At 36.6% G+C, this 20,569-nt stretch overlaps 1 protein-coding gene across 2 annotated transcripts in view; it reads right to left on the bottom strand.

The window, feature by feature from the left end:
- Positions 1 to 898: 898 nt before the first annotated feature.
- ITGB1 (integrin subunit beta 1) overlaps positions 899 to 20,569 on the bottom strand; it is a 55,239-nt gene continuing 35,568 nt past the window's right edge. Inside the window, exons 7-16 of one of the 2 annotated variants that reach the window (XM_049881636.1) lie at positions 19,174 to 19,329; positions 18,319 to 18,414; positions 14,462 to 14,551; positions 13,055 to 13,195; positions 12,712 to 12,911; positions 11,117 to 11,355; positions 10,676 to 10,898; positions 9,577 to 9,809; positions 7,599 to 7,765; positions 899 to 2,152 (exon numbers count right to left, since the gene is read on the bottom strand). In XM_049881636.1, the coding sequence (XP_049737593.1) occupies positions 2,087 to 2,152; positions 7,599 to 7,765; positions 9,577 to 9,809; positions 10,676 to 10,898; positions 11,117 to 11,355; positions 12,712 to 12,911; positions 13,055 to 13,195; positions 14,462 to 14,551; positions 18,319 to 18,414; positions 19,174 to 19,329 (1,611 nt within the window). In that variant the 3' untranslated portion in view covers positions 899 to 2,086. Of the gene's footprint in view, positions 2,153 to 6,409; positions 6,611 to 7,598; positions 7,766 to 9,576; positions 9,810 to 10,675; positions 10,899 to 11,116; positions 11,356 to 12,711; positions 12,912 to 13,054; positions 13,196 to 14,461; positions 14,552 to 18,318; positions 18,415 to 19,173; positions 19,330 to 20,569 lie in introns of those variants that run through there. The other variant, XM_049881637.1, reaches the window with a different exon arrangement.

Raw genomic sequence — 20,569 nt, forward strand, 5'->3', positions numbered from 1 at the left:
GATAGATTTTCTCAAAGGACACAAGACAGTCACAGCGGCTTATTATGAAGAAGTTTAAAAAAAAAAAAAAACTGAAAACTGCATTGGTGAGAAAAAGGCCAGGAAAGTTGCACCAAGGAATTTTTTTTTTCCATCACGACAACACACCTGCTCATCCTTCAAGGGTAGCCAGGGCTGTCCTACAAGACTTTCATTGGGAAACCTTACCCCACCCACCCTACAGTCCTGACGTTCGCCCTTCAGACTTCTTTTTGTTCCCAAAACACGAACAACTTTTAAAAGGAACACAATTTGAGTCCCTAGAGGATGCCGAAACTGCTGTTTTGACGTGGTGTAAATCGAAGAGCACAGAATTCTTCGGGGAAGGGTTAGAAAGATGGAAACACAGCTTTCAGAAGTGTACAGACCTAGACGGTGGACATGTCAAGAAACAACAGCTTCACATTTTGACATTTTTGTTTAAGGAAGGTTTCCATGATTTTGTAGCAATACTTTTTGACTTACCCTAGTATACCAAATTTTTATTACCAGAAAATAACATTCCTCGTCTATATCTTTAAAAAATTATATAATTTCCAGCTTCTGGTAACTGTTCTAAGTTAATGTTCATAAAGAATTAACTCTGCTTAATGTAAGGGCGACACCTACCCCTCAGTGCAAGTGGATGAAGATCTATGGAAGCCCCAAGGTAGTCTTAAAGACTACATTTTACCATACCACTTTCCCTAAGTTCCTAGCGCATCTTTTTTTTTTTTTTTTTTTTAAAGAAATGTGTTTCAGCTTCTTAAGTAGGATACCCTACCAACCAGAGCTGTTTTCCCCAACCTCGTAAACCTTTAAAAATCTCATGCACACAAGGTGACAAATAGATCAACAGAGTCACAACATCCAATTTCAGTATTTTGGGCATTTTTATTTAATAAATAACTTCAGTAAACAGTATTGTAAAAAGTGAACTGTTAAAATTAAAAGGCACTTAAAACAAGAATGTGGCTAGTGTGAGACAAGACAGGCAACGCCACGCTGAGAGGTATACACACGCTGGGCTTGTATGGTGCTAACTGAAAGCACGGCTTGTTTAAGTGAGAGCCGTTGCATAAGCTACAGTACATGTCACATGTTCATTAGAAAGGCAAATGTACAGCTAAAATTTAAAAAAAAAAAAGATACTGATTTAAAAAAAAAAGTCTTACTCCTCCCCCACAACTGCACCAACAAATACATTAAAGGATTAAAAGAGGGGATAAGAAGCACCAGGCTTTAAACAAAATAAAAATAAAATAAATTTAACTAAAAAGGCCCCCATTCAGCAAATACTATAAAAATTAAGGCCTTTATGTAAATAATGCTAAATCAAGGGCTTTTTTGCAGAATATTTCCCAGTACTTTTATCCAAGGCTTGAATTTATAGAGAAGGCAGAAAAGTTACCAAAATTATGTAACTCTTAAAATGGCACACAGGTTTTAAAGCTATCCGTTTTTCCTTCCTAACCCTCTGAATTCTTCCCATGGCCTTTGTAGGTCAAATATTTCAAAACAGTTTTATACCTGTAACTCCCAACATACTCAACTTTCAGATATGTCATCAGTTATGTGTGACAGGCAAACAAAAAAAATAATAAACTTAAAGCAATTCTAAACTAGCTTGCAGGACATTTACTTTGGATTCTGTATAACTGAAAAAACTCAAGTCCTGACATATCTGTAAAGCTAAAAATCAAATTTAATACTTGATTAATAAAACTCTCAACATGCTGATTCCTTTATCTACTGCCCTTCCAATCACTTTAGCAATATTGCTTAAGCCAATAAGAGCTTGATTTCAATAGACCAGGAGGAAAAGGTCAAAAAGGCACAATGTGACCTTTGCTGACAAGGATACCATCCTGTCTTAAGTCTCCTGTCAGTCCCTGGCATTGCTATTAACATTATTTTCAAAATAATAAAAATAAAACAATTATACATATTATACATTTTGAAACCTGCACACGAGTGAAACTATGGCAATATTACCCTAAAGCTACCTTTACTGTGACTGTGAAAGGCTACTTGGCATTCAGTGTTGCGAAATTTGCACAATCAGTGCTCATTTCCCCTCATACTTCGGATTGACAACAGTTGTCACGGCACTCTTATAAATAGGATTTTCACCCTAAAAGAAAGCGAGAAAAATGATCAGTTACTCTACTCCAATCATATTAGTTTGTAAATCACTATGTCAAAGTTACATTGATTATAAGAAGTGGTTTCCATTTCATCTGTTCAAATACCACACTCAATTAAAAAAAGCATTGACAAGAGCTTACACTAAAATGAGAAATGAAGCTTTCCTCTACAAGTGTAACGAAAAGGTGCCTGGCAAACTGGAAGTGCGTTATACAGTCTTATACAGTCTTCCCACACCGAGGGGCTGATTTAAGAATGGCCTCCACAGCAGGGAACATGCTGCTGTCCTGCAGTCCCTCCTGTGAAGTACTTCTACTGCCAGGCTTAAGGAAGCAAGAACTCCCCACAGTAACTGCCTGGTTCCCATCCCTCTGTTGTGCACAGAAGGTGCTGGATAATGAACAGAAATCCTTGGCTTCCTTCTCTGTAAGGGACAAGTTCTCCTGGGAGCTCTTCCACAAAAGATGGGCGTTCAAACCCACCAGCTGCTCTGCAGGAGAGAGATGTGACAGTCAGCTTCCGTAAAGATTACGGCTTGGAAACCCTACAGGCAGTTCTGCTCTGTCCTATGGGGTTGCTGTGAGTCGAAATCGACTCAACGGCAATGGGTTTATGGGGTAAGGTTGTCTTCATGTCACCAGGGGTACTGCTCCTGCACTAACAAATCACACTGTGACATCTGCTTGGCGTGTTAAGTAAAATAATTCCCATTCTTACAATACCTTGGTGAGATGTTTTTTTATAATACTATACTTTTTTTTTTTTTTAAAAAAAACTTTAGTAAAGAGTACACAAATCAAGCCCAGTAAATGACTACAAGCTATGAACACGAGAGAGGTCTCAGGATCCAAAAACATACTCTGACAGCAATATTTTAGTAACAGGAAAATAACTACCCAATACCACCATTTCCTTCAAATGTTCCCTTATGCTAAGTGCTACACTTAAATATCAGCTATAGCATTCTTTGTTCTCCTTCTTACCAACTGAAAGCAGGGCCGGAAGCCCAGTGACAAGCATGGCCTTATCACCTTTTACCACAGAAAACTACAGTAAGTTGCAATGTAATAAAATATTTAACTATCAGGGCATTAAGAGATGATTCTGAAACGCTGTTTAGTTTTATATCTCACTATAAAATCATTTGCAGGTGATTCAAAACAACGTTTATAACTAGAAAGTAATTCTGAAGTTTTATTTACCCTTCACTATAGATTTATTTGAATCTGGCTTTTGTGGCCATAATTTCTGCACTCAAGGTGGATGCAGTTTTGCGGATGACAAACATGAAAATAAAGGTACTCTTAAATTGTAAAAAAATACAATTATGTATATAACATGGGAATGGTATAACAAAAAAGTCATTGACTTTGAGAAGCTTAAGGATGTTTTCACAAGCAAAATTGACTTATAAATTATTGAAAGGTGAATAGGAACATACCCAAAGTCAAGGTATAGGGAAACTTATCTTCAGAGCAAAGTTTACCTTTTTGTATACACAAACACTTGTATTTATTATTTCAAAGTCAATCCAAACAAATAACATGCAAGGTTAGAGGTAAAATTAAGCTCACTATCTGCATTAGGCATCATTTTAAATGGAAGAAAACTAAAATAATTCAGATTAGTTTCCATCATTCACAGTGCAAATTCTCTCACCCACCCCCCCAAAACACAAAGCTTATTTAAATTAAGAGAACAGGGTGATACTCTGCAAGGAAGCCCTTTGTGCTCAGGAAGAGGTCATCCTTGTCCACTCTGAACTGCGCTAACGGTGGTGGCTACGGAATCATCCCGAGGCATTATGGAGAGAACACACAACCGTGGGAGCAGAGCCCACATTTAAGTGTGCGTAACAGCAGAGGAGAGATCAGACCATTTGTCACACCACTTGAAGAGTTTAAGTTGATGATCAGATGTGCTTGATTAAGTGGACCTACACGGTAGTCCTAGGTGCTGAAATTACTGCAGTGTCCGCCCGTTCTTCCCAATCTGTTGCTGACATCATTAATTGACTGGCAAACCTTTGCCAAGATCAGAAAAGTGCTCTACAATCCATGATTTAGCTTTAGTTTCTCGATGCTTGTTAATTTCTACTATTAATTTCTACTTTAATTTTTCTCGGGAAAAATCTCTTGGAATAATCTGTAGCTGTGAATTTACCTGTATTTTACTAATGAATAAAGAAACTTTTACCACACTTTTGCTTCTTGAATTACATAAAATGCTTATTTTGGCTAAAGCAGTCATATTTTAGCCAAAATTTAACAGTATAAACATTAAGTTTTCAATACTAATTATTTATTGCTAATTTCCTTCAAAATGCAATTAAATGTACAGGCAAGAGTGAAAACTTCACCTTTCATCAGGACAAGTAAATCAAAATCAAAATTTTTCTCATATGAGAAAGAATCATATGAAATTGCCAATACTTGGCTGTTTATGAAACGACCTGAAAAAGCAAACAAAAATGCCAGCAATTTCACTGGCTAATTAGTTTCCCCCACAAAATGAGTCATAAGTGAGAAAGAAAAGAGTGTGTCAAATCTCAGACTAATATAAAAATGTACCTATCTGCCCATATCTGAATCTGACTACCTTTCCGCCATCAAATTTAACTTCGGTGTTTAAAAAGTCTCAAAATCTGCTCAGAAATAACAGGAAAATCTGACCTGTAATGTTTTTCAAATGTTATCAGTACTTCCTATATCCCTTTCAAAATATTAAACGTTCCTTTTATTTAGGCTCTTATTCACTTATCATTTTATAACTACACTCCCAATAAAGTAAGCTTGGCTCTAGTGCCGGGTTCCATGTAATAAACTTACTTCCTCATTATAATGTTTGCCCATAACAGTAATGTTACTCTGACCAAGTTTCAGCAAATGCCAAAAAGCTGTAACTTTCTCTATAAAGAGTAATCTACCTATTCCTAACCGAGCAATAGAAAGTCTCTTAAAGATACATGTTTGCTACCAATACAACGCAGTGGATAAGAACACGGACTCTGGAGCCTGGGCTTGAATCTCAGCCCTCCTACAAACTAGCTATGGGAATCTGGGCAAGCTACCCGAACTTTCTGGGCCCCAGTTCTCTCCTATGTGAACTAGGAATAAAAACAGTTCCTACTATTATCACTATCATGAAGACTAATTAAATACTGGCCCAGTGTTTGGAGCTGTGCCTGAGACACAGTATCATGGATCTTAGCTATTAGCGTAATTATAATCACTACCACCACCATCACTATCTGCACAGTAAGGTGGGAAGTGAGAAAAACTGCATGGTTACAGACTCAATCACATCCAATCAGCTGCCAAAGAAAGGACAAGTTCTGGATCACCAGTCAGGAGAATTTGGTTCTAATTGCCAATTGATTTTTTTTTTTTTATCAGTTTTGGTGCTTACATGATTTACATGAAAATACACTGGAATCATTTCACGTCACCCAGGTATTGCATACATTCACCAAAGTAACACCCTAGTTTAAAGAATAGAATAGGCAAGCCTTATTACAACTGTAAAATTATCAACTAGGTTTTTAAAACTGTAAACTGTAATAGAACTTTTTCCTTTAGTTTTTGCTATCTTAAAAAAAAAGTTCAACCTTAAACTTGAAAATTAGAATAATTCAATAACTAACAAGAAATATGACACAAAGAAAGCTCTTCTGGCTTTTAACTGAATGTCAAGTTACAGTCAAGAACTGCAGGATCCCAAAACCTTTCTAAACCAGTAACAATGATATCGTAGTTGTGTATTAATTATCCAAAATGCTATAGTGGGCTTTATTCCCCTATTTTGCGGTTTGGATTTCATGTTCAATTTTCACTTTTCAACCCTAAAATTTACATTTAGCGTAACAGGGACAATACCACCTAGAGCATAGCTGACGATTAGAGCTGACAGACTGATTTCACAGACCGTCGTTCCTGTGCCAAAGCAGCTACCCCATACAATAAAAAGTTACTAACTCCATGGTTTTCACGGATGTGAAAAACTAAAGCTCATGGAAGAAACGTGACTCCATGCATTCTACTTACTAAGTGCAAGAGCTGGGATGTGGCCCTGGGCCTGTCTGACACCAACACACACTTTCCTTTCACTACACTACAGCTGTGCTTCCATACCATGTAACTTAATTTAAACCCTGCCTAAAGACTAAAAAAAAAAAAAAAATTTTTTTTTTTTTTAAAGACTAAAGACTAACTCTAAATTAACACACAAAAAGAAAAGCCACAATATTGCCATATAAATAAAGCCACATTTTCAAAAAAATCGTAACAGTGATAAAGGACACACAGTGCGGTAAAAAAGGGTCAAAGTTCACATGCAAAGACAGAAAGTGAAAGAAAATACGAACGGCGACTTAGAGACCAGCTTTACGTCCATAGTTTGGATTCTTGAAATTATTAATAGGACTCTTGTAAATCGGATTTTCTTGCTAAAGTAAAAGAAATAGTTTCTAATGATTTCATCAGAAAGAAAATTGACATTTATAGTGTTTAAGCACTAGAAAAGTGTTTTTACTATTTCTACATTCCTGAAATTCATAATTAAAAACAAAGAAAAAAGCCCAAGCTAACTGTAGTGAAATGCAAATAACTAAAATTCATTTAGGATAGAAAATACTGATGGCTGTCACTACTTTCTGGTATCAAAGGACAGGCACACGAGGGCCAACATTTAGCCACCTACCTTCTGACATTGTATTTCAAAGTATTATTTAAGCCAGCACAAAGTGCTAGCACAAACCTTCAGTCACTTAAGGCTCGTTTTAAAATTTTTATAAAGCTTTATTGAGAAACAATTTACATACAGTAAAATATACCCTTTTAAAATATAGAGTTCTCAAATGAACAAATACTCTCACAATCAAGACTATCCCAGAAAGACCCCTCCTGACCCTCTGGAGTTGACCCTCACCCCACTCCACCTCCTGACAACCACTGGTCTGGTTTCTGCCGCTACAGTTTTGCCTTTTCAAGAATGTCATACAAATGGAATGATGCAGTATGTACCCTTTTGAGCCTGGCTGCTTTCCACTTCAGTTCTTCATTAATAATAGAGCTTTCCATTGAGTATCTTGCTACATGGATAATATTATTTAGGGTCCTATTTTACATTAGATGAAAAGGCAGAAGAGCAGATTTAGGACCAAAACTATTAAGGAAATAAAAATACTTGCCACAGTAACCAGAAGATACATTCTTATAATGTGCACAATGTCTTATAATGTGTATAAAACTTATGATATTTTATTTCAATGGGATATATTTATGATCTATTTTTCACTAAACGTAAATTCTCTAAATTTTTGTGGAATACAGTATTTAAAGAGGACTTTAACTTTTTTAATAATCAGTTTTAGAAGTTACTGAACAGTTACATTTACTTTATGAACCTTACTTTTTAGATGTTCTACAACTCACCGTGTCCCATTTGGCATTCATTTTCTCCTTTTCAAATTTAGCGAATTCCCTCCTGTCATGAATGATCATTAAAAGCTTCCAAATCAGCAGCAATGCAAGGCCAATAAGAACAATCCCAGCAACAACACCAGCTACGATTGGAATTATGTCTGGACCAGTGGGACACTCTGGAGATTAAGAAGGGAAGAATGAGCACCAAAACCCAAACCAAACCCACTGCCGACGAGTCGATTCCGACTCATAGCAATCCTATAAGGACAGAGTAGAACTGCCCCATAGAGTTTCCAAGGAGCGCCTGGCAGATTCGAACTGCTGACCCTTTGGTTAGCAGCTGTAGCACTTGACCACTATGCCACCAGGGTTTCCAGAATGAGCACACAATGAGAAAAGTACGGCCATAACCCAAAGAGATAGGCAATACCTCATAAGAAATCTCCAGGAATAAAAACCCAAGTTACATGAATGCAGATGGTCCCAAAAAATCTATAAAAAACTACTAGAGCAAAAAGTGAGTTTATAAGTTCCGTAAACAAAAATCAACTATTTCTATATAGAAGAAATTTAAATTTGTATGTATTTCTACACACTGGAAAATGAAATTTAAAAAACAGTAGCTTTTATAATAGCATCAAAAATCATGAAATAATTACGTATAAATCTAACAAGATATGCATGCTAAAAATCACTAAACACTGATGAAAGAAATCAAAGAACTGAGTAAATGGAGAGATATACCATATTTATGGATTAGAAAACTCAGTATCATAAAGATGTCAATTCTCCCCAGTTGGATCCATAAAATCAATGCAATTCCAATCAAAATACTGATTTATGTAGAAACTGACAGGTTAATTCTAAACTCACATGGAAAGGCAAAGGAATTAGAAAAATGTTTCAAAAACACTTTTGAGAAAAAATGAAGTTGGAGTGCTCACATTACCTGATTTCAAGACTTCCTACAAAGCTACAGTAATCAAGACAATGGGGCAGGGGCTAAGGTGGGGCTAAGGGGGACACACATACATAGATCAATGGAACAGGATACAGTCAGCAATATACCTAACACGTATAAGGTCACCTGATTCTCAACAAAGGTAGAGAAAGGATAGTCATTTCAAAAAATGACGCCAGAACATCTATAAGGGAAAAAAAAAGAACCTCCACCTATACTTCGTCATGTATAAAGATTAACTCAAAATGGATTACAGGCTTGAATTTAAAATCAAACTATAAAACATCGAGAATAAACCACAGGTGAAAAATGCTTATGATCTTAGGTTAGACAAAGGTTTCTTAGACACAATACTAAAAGCAAAATCCATAACGAAAAAAATAATAAACTAGACTGTCAAAATTTAAAACTTCTGGTCTTCAAAAGGTACTGTTAAGAAAAAGAAAAGACAAGGAGGCATAGAATGACAATATTGGTAGAACATGTATCTGATAATGAAAAACAGTACAGAGACATTAAAAATCAGTTTGGTAGTTTATTATGCAGTTACCATATGCTTACCATATGCCTCCAAATCCCACTCCTAGTATTTACCAGGTGGAGTGAAGACATATGTTCACATAAAAACCTATACGTAAATGTAGAAAATCCCAAAGAAGCTGAACAAATTCAGTGCTTTTTAAAATAGCCTTTAACAAATGTCTTTCCCAGTATCCAAGTCTAAATCAAGCTCAAATTTTAATATTATCAATAACGACAGAACTCTTATCGAGCACCTACTAAGTACCAGGCATTGTGTTAAGTTTCTTTCCTGGATTATCTCATTTAACCTTTAGATTGTGTACTCAGGATATTGAAAACTTGCTTTCTTTTTCATATAGTTAATTAAATACTATTTTCAAGCTTTGTAAGATAAAATTTTCCCAAACTGAACTTAAATCCAACTGGACACTGTTTCTGGATATGAGGGAACAAGAAAGACTTGAAAGAAAACGAAAAGGATATCTGAAACGCTCAGGTTTATACCTGGAGTCTCCACAACATGAACAATGGCCTCATTGTTCCCATTCACTGAGTATGTGAAATAGAACCAGCAGTCGTCCACGTCCTTCTCCTTACAATGGGACAGGGGATCGACCTGGCCCGGCTGGGGTAACTTGTCCCGGTTTTCCACCTTGGTAAGGTTGAAATGTGAACATTCATCTGCACACTTTTCTTTCTTCTCTCCTTTATTGAAGGCTCTGCACTGAACACATTCTCTGTTAAAAAACAAATTATTTGCATGTAAAATAGGCTCGGATTCTTAAACATTTTAAAGTATTTGCTTAAAGATTATTTCATGTGCTAGAGCTAGATCCATATGACCAAAGTGAACCAAGAAGCAGGAAGGAAAATTAAAATAAATGGAGAGGCATACTACATTTCTGGATGAGAAAACTAAGTATAAAGATGCTAGCCTCCAAATGAAATTATAAATTTATTGCAGTTCAAATTAAAATCCCACTAAAGAAACAAGAATAGGTAAAGTTTTTTTTTTTTTTTTCCTTTAAATGTGAGTGCCGAAGCCCAAGCCCAGTGCCATTGAGTCCCTACAGGACAGAGCAGAACTGCCCCACAGAGTTTCCAAGGAGCACCTGGAGGATTCAAACTGTTGACCCTTTGGTTAGCAGCTGTAGCACTTAACCACTACGCCACCAGGGTTTAGTAAACTGAAAATAGCCCTATCAGATATCAAACACATAATAAAGTCATAACAATTAAAACAGTATGGTACTAGTACAGAAATAATTCTTCAAAGGCAAAAACCTCCAATTTTGTTTAGTTTGGTCAAAAGATAGTAATTAAGCAATTGGTAATGCTAATTTAACAAAGGTTACAATGTAAATTACATAGCAAATTCAGAACAAAATAATGGTGCTACTCTCATATAATACTTTCGTATCACGTAACACATACTAGCTATTGAGAAAGAATTTTTAAGAGTTGAAGAGTGGGTTTCAGAGGGGCAGGAATTTAGCTACAGTGTAACCTAATAACTACTGCACTGTTCTGGTTTTAGTGGTAATACATATTCAGCTCAGAAGAGAGTAAAAATCAATTATTTCAAAAATGCAGAAATACTTACTTATGTTCAGCACAGACGCCAAGGCAGGTCTGACACATCTCGCACGTTGGCCCCTGAAATTTGGGATCTGTACATTTACAGGTGCCACACTCACAGACCCCTCGTCCATTGCAGATCTGCCCATTTTTGGCCATGCACGAAGAAGTATCCAAAGAGCACTCACAAGCACTGCCAGTGTAGTTGGGGTTGCATTCACACACACGACACTTGCAAACACCATTTCCTGCAATTAAAAGTATCATTTCTCACAAAAATGGCAAAAATATAAAACCACAGCATTGATTTAAAAGTAAAAATAACAACATGGAAGAAAATGTATCTAAGGGATGACTGACCTATAATGCTGCGTTCCCCTTTTCTATTTATTCATCAAGTAAACTCTTAACATTTTTTATATTAGGTGGGATCACATTTTTACAAGAGTTTTCACTCTTTTCTCACCTCCACAAACTTCGCCATTGGATCTGTCACAGTTGAAATTATCACACTCGCAGAATTTGCCAGAATAAATTTCATTTGTATTATCCCTCTTCCTACAGACACACTGTCCACAGACACACTCTCCATTGTTACTACAGATTTCTGAACTGTTTTCCTTCCTGCAGTGAGCATCCATGTCTTCACTGTTCACTTCATCTGTGCTACATTCACAATGCCTACCAACACGTCCCTCGTTGCACCTAAAGAAACATTCCAAAATTTCACTCACATAAAATAAAAACAATTTAAAAGAATAAGTCATATTGTCAGAAAGACTGGGAAAGGAATACACCCTATGAACAATCTCTTCAAACTACACATATATTACATTCACCCACCACAGGTACAGAAATGTACACGTGCACACAAACATGGCAACCTAGCTCGCATGGAATATATATATGCAAAGGCCTAGAAAAACAAATCTTTCTTCTGCAGAGTAATCACTTTGATCAAGATGAAAATATACTCTAGCAACAGTGAACAGAGCATTTGGGAACACAAGATAATTTTAAACAGTATGTTATATTCTCAAATGACATGCTAAAACATTTTACTTTAACCTCTATATACACAGGTGAAGTACACCTAAATTTAGAGCAATGGTTCAATTGTTAATCTGAAAAACTACAATAAACACACCTAAAAAAGTGTATAGAGGTATTTTAGGAACACCTAATGCTTGTGGACACTCACTAGATACACTGGTTCGCTGAATCTCTGATAAATAAATGAAGAGAAGAAATGCAAAACATTTTCAAGACAGTCTTTTTGGTTAAATGACATTTTATTAAAAGTGGATCTACATGACTCAGAAGTGTATGTATAACATGGAAAATAAAAATAACATTATTTAGGATATTTAATAACTGATGGTGAAATATAGCCATTTATTTTCTTCATAAAAAATAATCCTTCTAAACCTAGTGATTCGGGGCTGACATTTAGATCAAATACTCTTCCTCCTCTTATTCTTTTAAGGAAAGTAGAGTATATTGTTTTATTTTTAATAAAAAGTAAACACAGTGTGGAAATCAAATTTAAAATAACTTGATTAAAGTTTTGTTAGTAGATTCTACATTCTGAAAATAATTAATTTTACAAAGCATATTTAAAAAAAAAATCATTCCAACACAGAAGTACGTGAAGTGGAAGGTGAACATCCTTTATTGCTTTCCAATTCCATTTCCCAGATAAAATCTCCTTAATCAGTTTGATACATTTTTCTATAAATGTATTTCATATAAATGTATTTACCTCTAGAAAATTCAGATTGTTATAAGAGGGAACAATCCAAATGTTACCTCAACAGTTTGTTAAATACACTTCCTGCATGGCTGTAAAAGCTTTCATTTTTAGAATAAAGAGCAGTCTTCTGAAGAAAAAAAGGAAGAGATGGACTTTCCATAAAGATCACATAAAGAACATCGGACTAATCTTGGGTGAGCAATAGTCGTTGGAATGACTAATTTATGTGCTGTACCAAAACACAGCCTGCCTGCGATTTCCAAGCCAGCATACCTGTCTTCCGTCGTCCTCTAGCATTCCCGGCTTACCTGCAAGCGCCACACTCAAACGTCCCGTTTCCTTCATGGCACTGTGGACTTTCAGGGATGCCTTTACTCTGGCATTCGCATTCACAGATGAACTGAAGGATAATCTCTACGTCTTCCGTGAAGCCCTGAGGCTTAATTTTAATGGTTTCAGAATTCTTATTTGGACATTTATTTGAAGTTATGCTAATTTCAAATTGAACCTCAAAAAAAAGAAAGAGATTAACAATTAGGCAGTTTAAATTTACTAAGAAATACTTCAAAAAAAAAGTCATTTTTAAAATGTTTCACAAATTATAAACCAGCATTTTCTTCCTTTAATTCAGAAAATGTTTATACGACATACCTCATCTCCAATGGAAATATTGGAACATTTTCTTCCATTTTCCCCTGTTCCATTCACCCCATTTTTGCAGTAAGATTTATAATTTATTGTTACTCCTTCTGGCAATTTGCTGTTTTCCAAAATGACTTCTGAGGAAAGGGACTAAAAGAAAGACTAATTATACACAGGAAAGTCGAGCTAAATCCTACCGCAGAAAAAAGTGATTGCATAAAGCCAATGTGTAAAATGAGCTGTTAAGTATAATTTAAATATTTTCAAACCAAATCCAAAATACAGAACCCAGAAAAACAGGCTCTAATTAATAAGGACCAAATCTTAAAATTAATATATACAATTGAAAAAGTAAGACTATTTCTATTCTGTTTTCTATTAAAAAAAAGAAAGAAAGAAAACCCTGTAGGGCACAGTTCTTCTCTGATACAGACGGAATCGCCCTGAGTCGGAATCGGCTTGACAGCAGCTGGTTTTAGGAAGGAATTAAGCCAAAGTGCTTATTTAGGATATCGGGTCTCACAGGAAAAAGGAGGAGGTTACAGCGGCAATCTATCTTACGTCCACACCCCTGTAAGGATAGGAGTTAGGATAATATTCTGACAAGAGCAAGAAGAACTACGGGAAGACACAGAACAATTATAATGTGAAAAGTCTTCGTAAAAGCCTCTCTCTCTCTGAGTCAGGCCATTCCAAGACATTTTGGGACTCCCATTGCAAAAAGTAAAAAATACCTAAAATTGAACCTGCCAGAGCTGGAAGTGGTGGGGGTGGTGTGTGCAGCACATAATAATTACCATATTACAAAAATGCCTTCAGAATATTGAAAATGAGTATTAACCAGTGTTTAATAAGTATCACCAAAGGTGCTCTGACAAACCCTAGGAGAAACAATTTCTCTTTAATTTCAAGTCAACTTCCACATCTATGGGGAAAAAAAAAAATTAAAAATCTTTTTTAAAATAAATGAGTCATATATATAAATATATGGTGTATGTGTGTACATATATGTCCTTAGAATAGAAAAATCATTAACTGAATATATACCAAGGGGAGAATTGACAAAAAAGCTTTTCTAGCACAATTCATCAAAATAAGCGAGTTTCTAAAAGATACTTGGGGAGAAAAAAGAAGACTGGGGAATCCTATAAATCTTAAGTTATGTTTCACATTTGCTTTACAAGGAAGCCTATCACTTCATGGCATAAAAACCGTATTTAGAAATTGTCTGCACACGTCTTTAACATATTTTTGTTGTGTTTAGACTATGCAAATAATGATGGCTTTGTAACACTTTTCTAAGTTGTGCATGAACGGCTGTGCTAAACTATGCATAAAACGAGTTTTACTTTCTTAGACCGAAGTATTCCCAACAGGATATTGTCCAAAACTGATCTTAATTAAGAATGTGCTCACATTATATGCATCTATGATCAGATGAATTACATTGCTCGAATTTGCAGATAATGTTCCTACCGCTGACTTTGGAATCAAATTTTTCAGTTCCTGCAATTAAAGGAGAAAACATGTAAAATACAAATACTATTCATTCACTTATTTAATCAATTAGCATCTACTGAGTACTCGATATTTATTTTTAAATACTAGTTCCCATGTATTTCCTAAATAAGGAGTCAGACCTGAAAAAAACTACTTTTATGTGATTAAAAATTAATATAAGCACAAACCCTTAGCAAGACTGATGAAAAGAGAAAAGCAGCAAATAACCAAAGTAAGAAATGAAGGCGGAAACATTACAACTGACCCAATAAAGAGAATTATGACAGAATATTATGAACAACTGTATGGCAACTGGATAACCTAGTTGAAACCGACAAATTCTTACAAGCACAGAACCCACCCAAACTGACTCAAGAGGGGACAGAAAGTCTCAACAGACATACAACGAGTGAAGAGACTGAATCAGTGATCAAAAAATCTTCCAACAAAAAAGTCCTGGACCAGGTGGCTTCACTGGGGAATTCTAGTGAACATTTAGAGAAGAACTGACATCAATACTGTTTAAATGCTTCCAAAATATAGAGAAGAACACTCCCTAATTCATTCTATGAAGCAAACATAACCCTGATACCAAAAATTGACAAAGACATCACAAGAAAACCATAGGTCGATATCTCTTATGAATACGAACACAAAAATTCTCAACAAAATTGCTAGCAAATAGAGTCCAGGAATGCAGGGATGGCTCAATATTAGAAAAATCAATCAACCGACACAACACACCACATCAACAGAACAAAGGAAAGGAACTGCAAGATCATCTCTATGGGTGCGAGAAAGCATTTGATAAAAGCTAACAGCCTTCCTTGATGAAAACCCTAAAGAAGTAGGAATAGAATGGAAATTCCTCAGTATGATTCAGGGCATATATGAAAAGCCAAAAGCCAATATTATACTTAATGGAGAAATTTCTCCTTGGAATCTGGAATAGGACAAGGGTGCTCACTGTCACTACTTCCACACAACATTGTATCAGTGGTCCTAGCCAGAGCAATAAACTGCCGACCTTCTGGTTAGCAGCCACAGCTCCTAACCACTATGCCACCAGAGTTTCTACATGTTCACCGACCAGAAGACTTACTATTGCTAAGATGTCAGTACTACCCAAAGCAGTCGATAGCTTCAATGCAATCTTGATCAAAATTCTAACAGTCTTCCCTACAGAAATAGAAAAACAAATCCTCAATTTCATATGGAATGGCAAGAGGCTCCGACTAGCTAAAGTAATGTTGAAAGAGAAGAAACAAGGTTGGGAGGGCTCACATTTCCTGATTTTAAAACATACTATACAGCTACAGTAATCAAAACAACCTGGTACCAGTATTAACAATAAACACATAGACCAAGCCAAACAAAACCCACTGCCATCAAGTTGATTCTGACTCATAGTGACCCTATAGGATAGAGTAGAGCTGCCCTGTAGGATTTCCAAGGAGCAGTTGGTGCATTCAAACTGCCAACCTTCTGGTTAGCAGCCACAGCTCTTAACCACTGCACCACCAGGACCAATGGAATAGAACTGAGAGTCCAGAAATAAAACCACACATATATGATCAACTGATTTTTGAGAAGAGTGCTAAATCCATCTGAAGGGTGCTGAGAAAACTGGATTTCCACATGCAGAAAAATGAAACAGGGCCCATGCCTCACACCATACGCAAAAACAAATTCAAAATAGATTAAGGACCTAAATGTGCAAACAAAAACAAAAAATTCTTACAAGAAAATACAGGAGCAACGCTATCAGGCCTAGCTTTTAACAATGGATTATCTAATATAATAGCAAAAGCACAAAGAACAAAAAACAAAATACATAAATTGGACCTCATAAAAACAAAAAACTTTTGTTCATCAAAAGATCTTACCAAAAAGTAAAAAGACAAGCTACCAACTGAGAGAATATCTTTGGAAACCATACATCCAGTAAGAATCTAATAACCAAAATATATACAAAACTTCAACAACTTAACAACAAAAAGACAACCCAATCCTAAAATGGGCAAAGGACTTGAATAGACATTTTACCAAAGAAGACATTCAAATGGCCACCGAACACATGAAAAGATACTCAGCATCATTAGCCATCAGAGACATGCAAATCAAAACCACAATGAGATACCATTTCACTTGTACTAGGATGGCTAAGATAATAGAAAGCCACATAAAGAGCAAAATAACAGATGTTGTCGAGAATGTGAGGAAACTGCAACCCTTACCCATTGCTGATGGGAATGCAAAATGGTACAGCCATCTGGAAAGCAATGTGGCAGCTCCTCGATAAACTAAAAACAGAACTACCATATGACCCAGCAATTCCACTCCTAGGAATATACTCAAAAAGCTTGAAAGCAGAGGCTCAAACAGAGACTTGTACATCAATATATTCATTGCAGCACTATTCTCAGTGGTCAAAAAGTGGAAATAAACTAAATGCCCAGTAAGGAATGAATGAATAAACAAAACGTGGTACATACAATGATATACTACTCAGCCAGGAGGAGAAATGATTTCTTGCTACACTCTACAATATGGATGGAGCCTGAAGACATTATGTTGAGTGAAATAAATCAATCACAAAAGGACAAATATTATACAACCTCACTTACATAAAAAGACAAGAAAAGGCAAATGTACAGAGACTAAAGGAGGAGAAAAGTGGGGGGGGGTTAAAAATGATGGGAAAATCGCACTGATTAAAGCAGATTATTGTAATTGCTGTCAACAAGCTGTACACCAGTAAAAAGCTGAACTGGCAGAAGTTGTGTGATAGATATATTTACAACAATGACAAATAAAAGAGTAGCTGCTGAGGCTACGTAAGTACAATCAAACACCTCATGGGATCTGGTTCCTTGGTTTGGAGGTTTAGGGTCATGGTTTCATGGGACATCCAGTTAACTGGCCTAATAACATGTTTAGTGGTTCTGTTCTATTTCTTAGTTCGCTGCGTAGCATCTTGGGTCTTAAAAGCTTGCAAGCAGCCATCCAAGGTACAACAATTGGTCCCTATTCATTTAGAGCAACAGAGGAAGAAGGAGAGTCAGGAACAGGAGGAGGATATGGAATGTGTGGCTAATGGCCTCCTCCTTTGGCATGAGACCAGAGGAATGGGATGGTGCCGGGCTACCGTTACTGAATATTTTGATTAAAGATTCCACAGAAAAATCCTGATCAAAAGGTGAAAATGCAAAACAGAATTTTCAAATTCTCATGGACTCCAGTCCTTCTGGAGCCATAGAGGGTGGATGAACCCCTGAAAATACTGCCCTGAGATAAAAACCAAGAATGTCCCCTGAAGTCTTCTTAAAACCAAACAATAGTTTAGCTAACTAGCAAGCACTGTCTGCCTTGAGCATTATGCTCTTGTAAGAACTATCTATATGGGATCCAAATGACAAGAGCAACTTGAAAGATTAGGTAGGAACCTCAGGGGGCAGTGAGTTTATGCTAACGAGGGAGGAACAACTTAGAAACGGAAGGTGAGGATGGCTGCGTGACTCGAGGAATGTCATCAGTGTCACTGAATTGTACATACAGAAGCTGTCGGATTGGTGTATGCTTTGCTTTGTATATTCTCAACAAAATAATTAAAATTCAAAAGAAAAAATTAATATAAGCAGCTTTTATAAAATTCAGTTGATCTACCTACTAGCATTTCCCCACATTTCAATTCAGACACATGATATGGCTTCTAATAACTAAACAAAAAAGATCTAGAAACATGTTCCTCTTTTTATGTCACACATATTTACCTTGTAAACAGGCTGAAATTCTTCAGTCACTGCAAAAATCGTCTGAATGTTATTTTCACTGAGTTTCTGGACCAGGTGAGCAATAGAAGGATAATCCTAAGAAATCAAAGTTTAATCTGTAAATACATTTTCCAATCTATTCAGTTTTTTCGATGCTTTCTGAAGACAATGATTTACATACGTAAGTGGCTTGCTTGTGCAAGGCCGCTCTGAAAAAAGAGCATCAGAGTGAGTAATTGAAGTGAGCAGCCGATACACGTGGGCTACTGATCAGCTGGTCTGTATTCTCATGTTTGTGTGAAAATTTCCACAATAAAAGGTTTTTAAATAACAAAATTACTCACGTATATTAAATATAAGAACAATAAAACTAAAGAACTGCCAGCAATTAAAGATTGTACTGCCTATCACTTAAGAAACAGATCAAGGTTCACCAAAGTTTGGATTTCTTCAAGAGCTGGAATAACTTGCCAATTTTTATTTTCAATAAAGGCAGAGTCATAAAATAAGATAAAAAGTCTAAGACCAGAGAGATTATTTGTTTAGAAATAATATCAAATTTTCTGCCAAATGGTGTATACAAGTGAGAAGAGACACAGCCCCGGGTTTAGGCACACAGTAAAATGCTGCCCGAGGCAGCGCCTTTCACCCCAGCGGGGCCCTTGTGGAAGTGGAAAGAAGTAGACATAAAGGCACATCTTTAGAAACAGCAGTACTGGCTTTCCTGCACACTGGGTTAGTGCCACACTTGTTAACATAAGAAAACCGGAAACCCTGAAAAACCCACAAGCCAGTTCCACAATACTCTAAAATTCAACATAAACCCATTCCATATGTAAAGAATTAAGTACGTACGTAATAATGGCTCATTGTGTATACATTATTCTCCAGGTGACACTGCCCATCATTCGGTAAAACAATGCCACCAAGTTTCCCATCTCCAGCAAAGTGAAACCCGGCATCCGTGGAAAACACCAGCAGCCGTGTAACGTTTCTCCAGCCAATCAATGACTTGGGAAGAAAAAGATATAAATTTTAAAACACTACTCACAATAATTCAACATAAATCCTTCAATCTTCTTACAGGCTACTGTCCCGCTTTTAACCTAATCCTGTGAACTCCAACTTTATCTTCTCTTTTCATGATGTTGATCATCTTGCTGGTAAAAGAACCGAGTCCACTGAATGAAGCTCCTCCATGACACTGTACAACAACTGTATCTTACCTGGTTGTCCATTTCTCTCAGCTCTTTTTTAAAATGGCAACTTTTAAAGATCAATGTGCACCTCCCTCATTAGGCTGTAAGCTACCCACGTGAGCACGGCTGATGTCTGCTGCTACTCACCACTGCACGGCCAGTACTGGGCACCACACTGGTGTCCCAGCCCATTCCTCACCTTTACCTGCCACTGACACCTTGCTCCTCTCCACTCTGCCATCCATCTGTTTTACCCTCCACGCTGTAAGTCTCTTTTATTCAACTCCATAGGAGACCTTCTTTCAATTACGGAAAAATTATTTTCTCCAAGAACTTGCCCTGCTTAATCCCAACTATTGTAACTTACCAGTATGATTTGTTTATTTATTTTACCCTCTACTTTAGTCTACAAAGAATTTAAGGTAGCAGTAAAACCCCCGATACCCCTCTTCTCTGTAGTAATTGTGTAGCTGTTTTTGTCTCAATCTGGTCACTACATCTGTCCATACCCAACTCCCTGAAGCCAGGAACGAGGTTTATTAACGCAGGCAATCTTTCAAAAGTGCAATGTCTGTCTTCTGTGCATTTAGAAGACTAGGTAGAGGAACCACTCTCAGGCAGCATAATAAACACAGAAAGGCAGCAGCGATAATGGGTGTTATGGCTTGCTTTGGTCCCACAGGCTGAGTCAGTAAACTGATCTCATCAGTGAGCTGCTAGCAGGATCACAAAGAATGACTAGAAAGAAAAAGAGGTGTCAACCTAGGTGCTCCCTGGAATACTACTCTTTCTTCAGCTTTAAAAGCAGAGGCAAACCTTAAATTGCAACTACCCTAGGGAAGATAAAGTAATGATGATATAGCAGTCAATACGTGCTCAGTGATTTCTGGCACTTTATCTGGGTCACCGCATTTAAACTACACAATAACCCTCTGAGAACATTCCTTGTTACAGATGAGGAAACATTCCTAGAGGGGCTAAGCAAACAGCCTAGCCTCAGTGGAGGATGTGAGTCCACATCTTAACAGTCTAAACTGTTCACTTAACTAGTA

This window comes from Elephas maximus, chromosome 4 (assembly GCF_024166365.1).
Source record: "Elephas maximus indicus isolate mEleMax1 chromosome 4, mEleMax1 primary haplotype, whole genome shotgun sequence".
Classification (NCBI taxonomy): Eukaryota; Metazoa; Chordata; class Mammalia; order Proboscidea; family Elephantidae; genus Elephas; species Elephas maximus.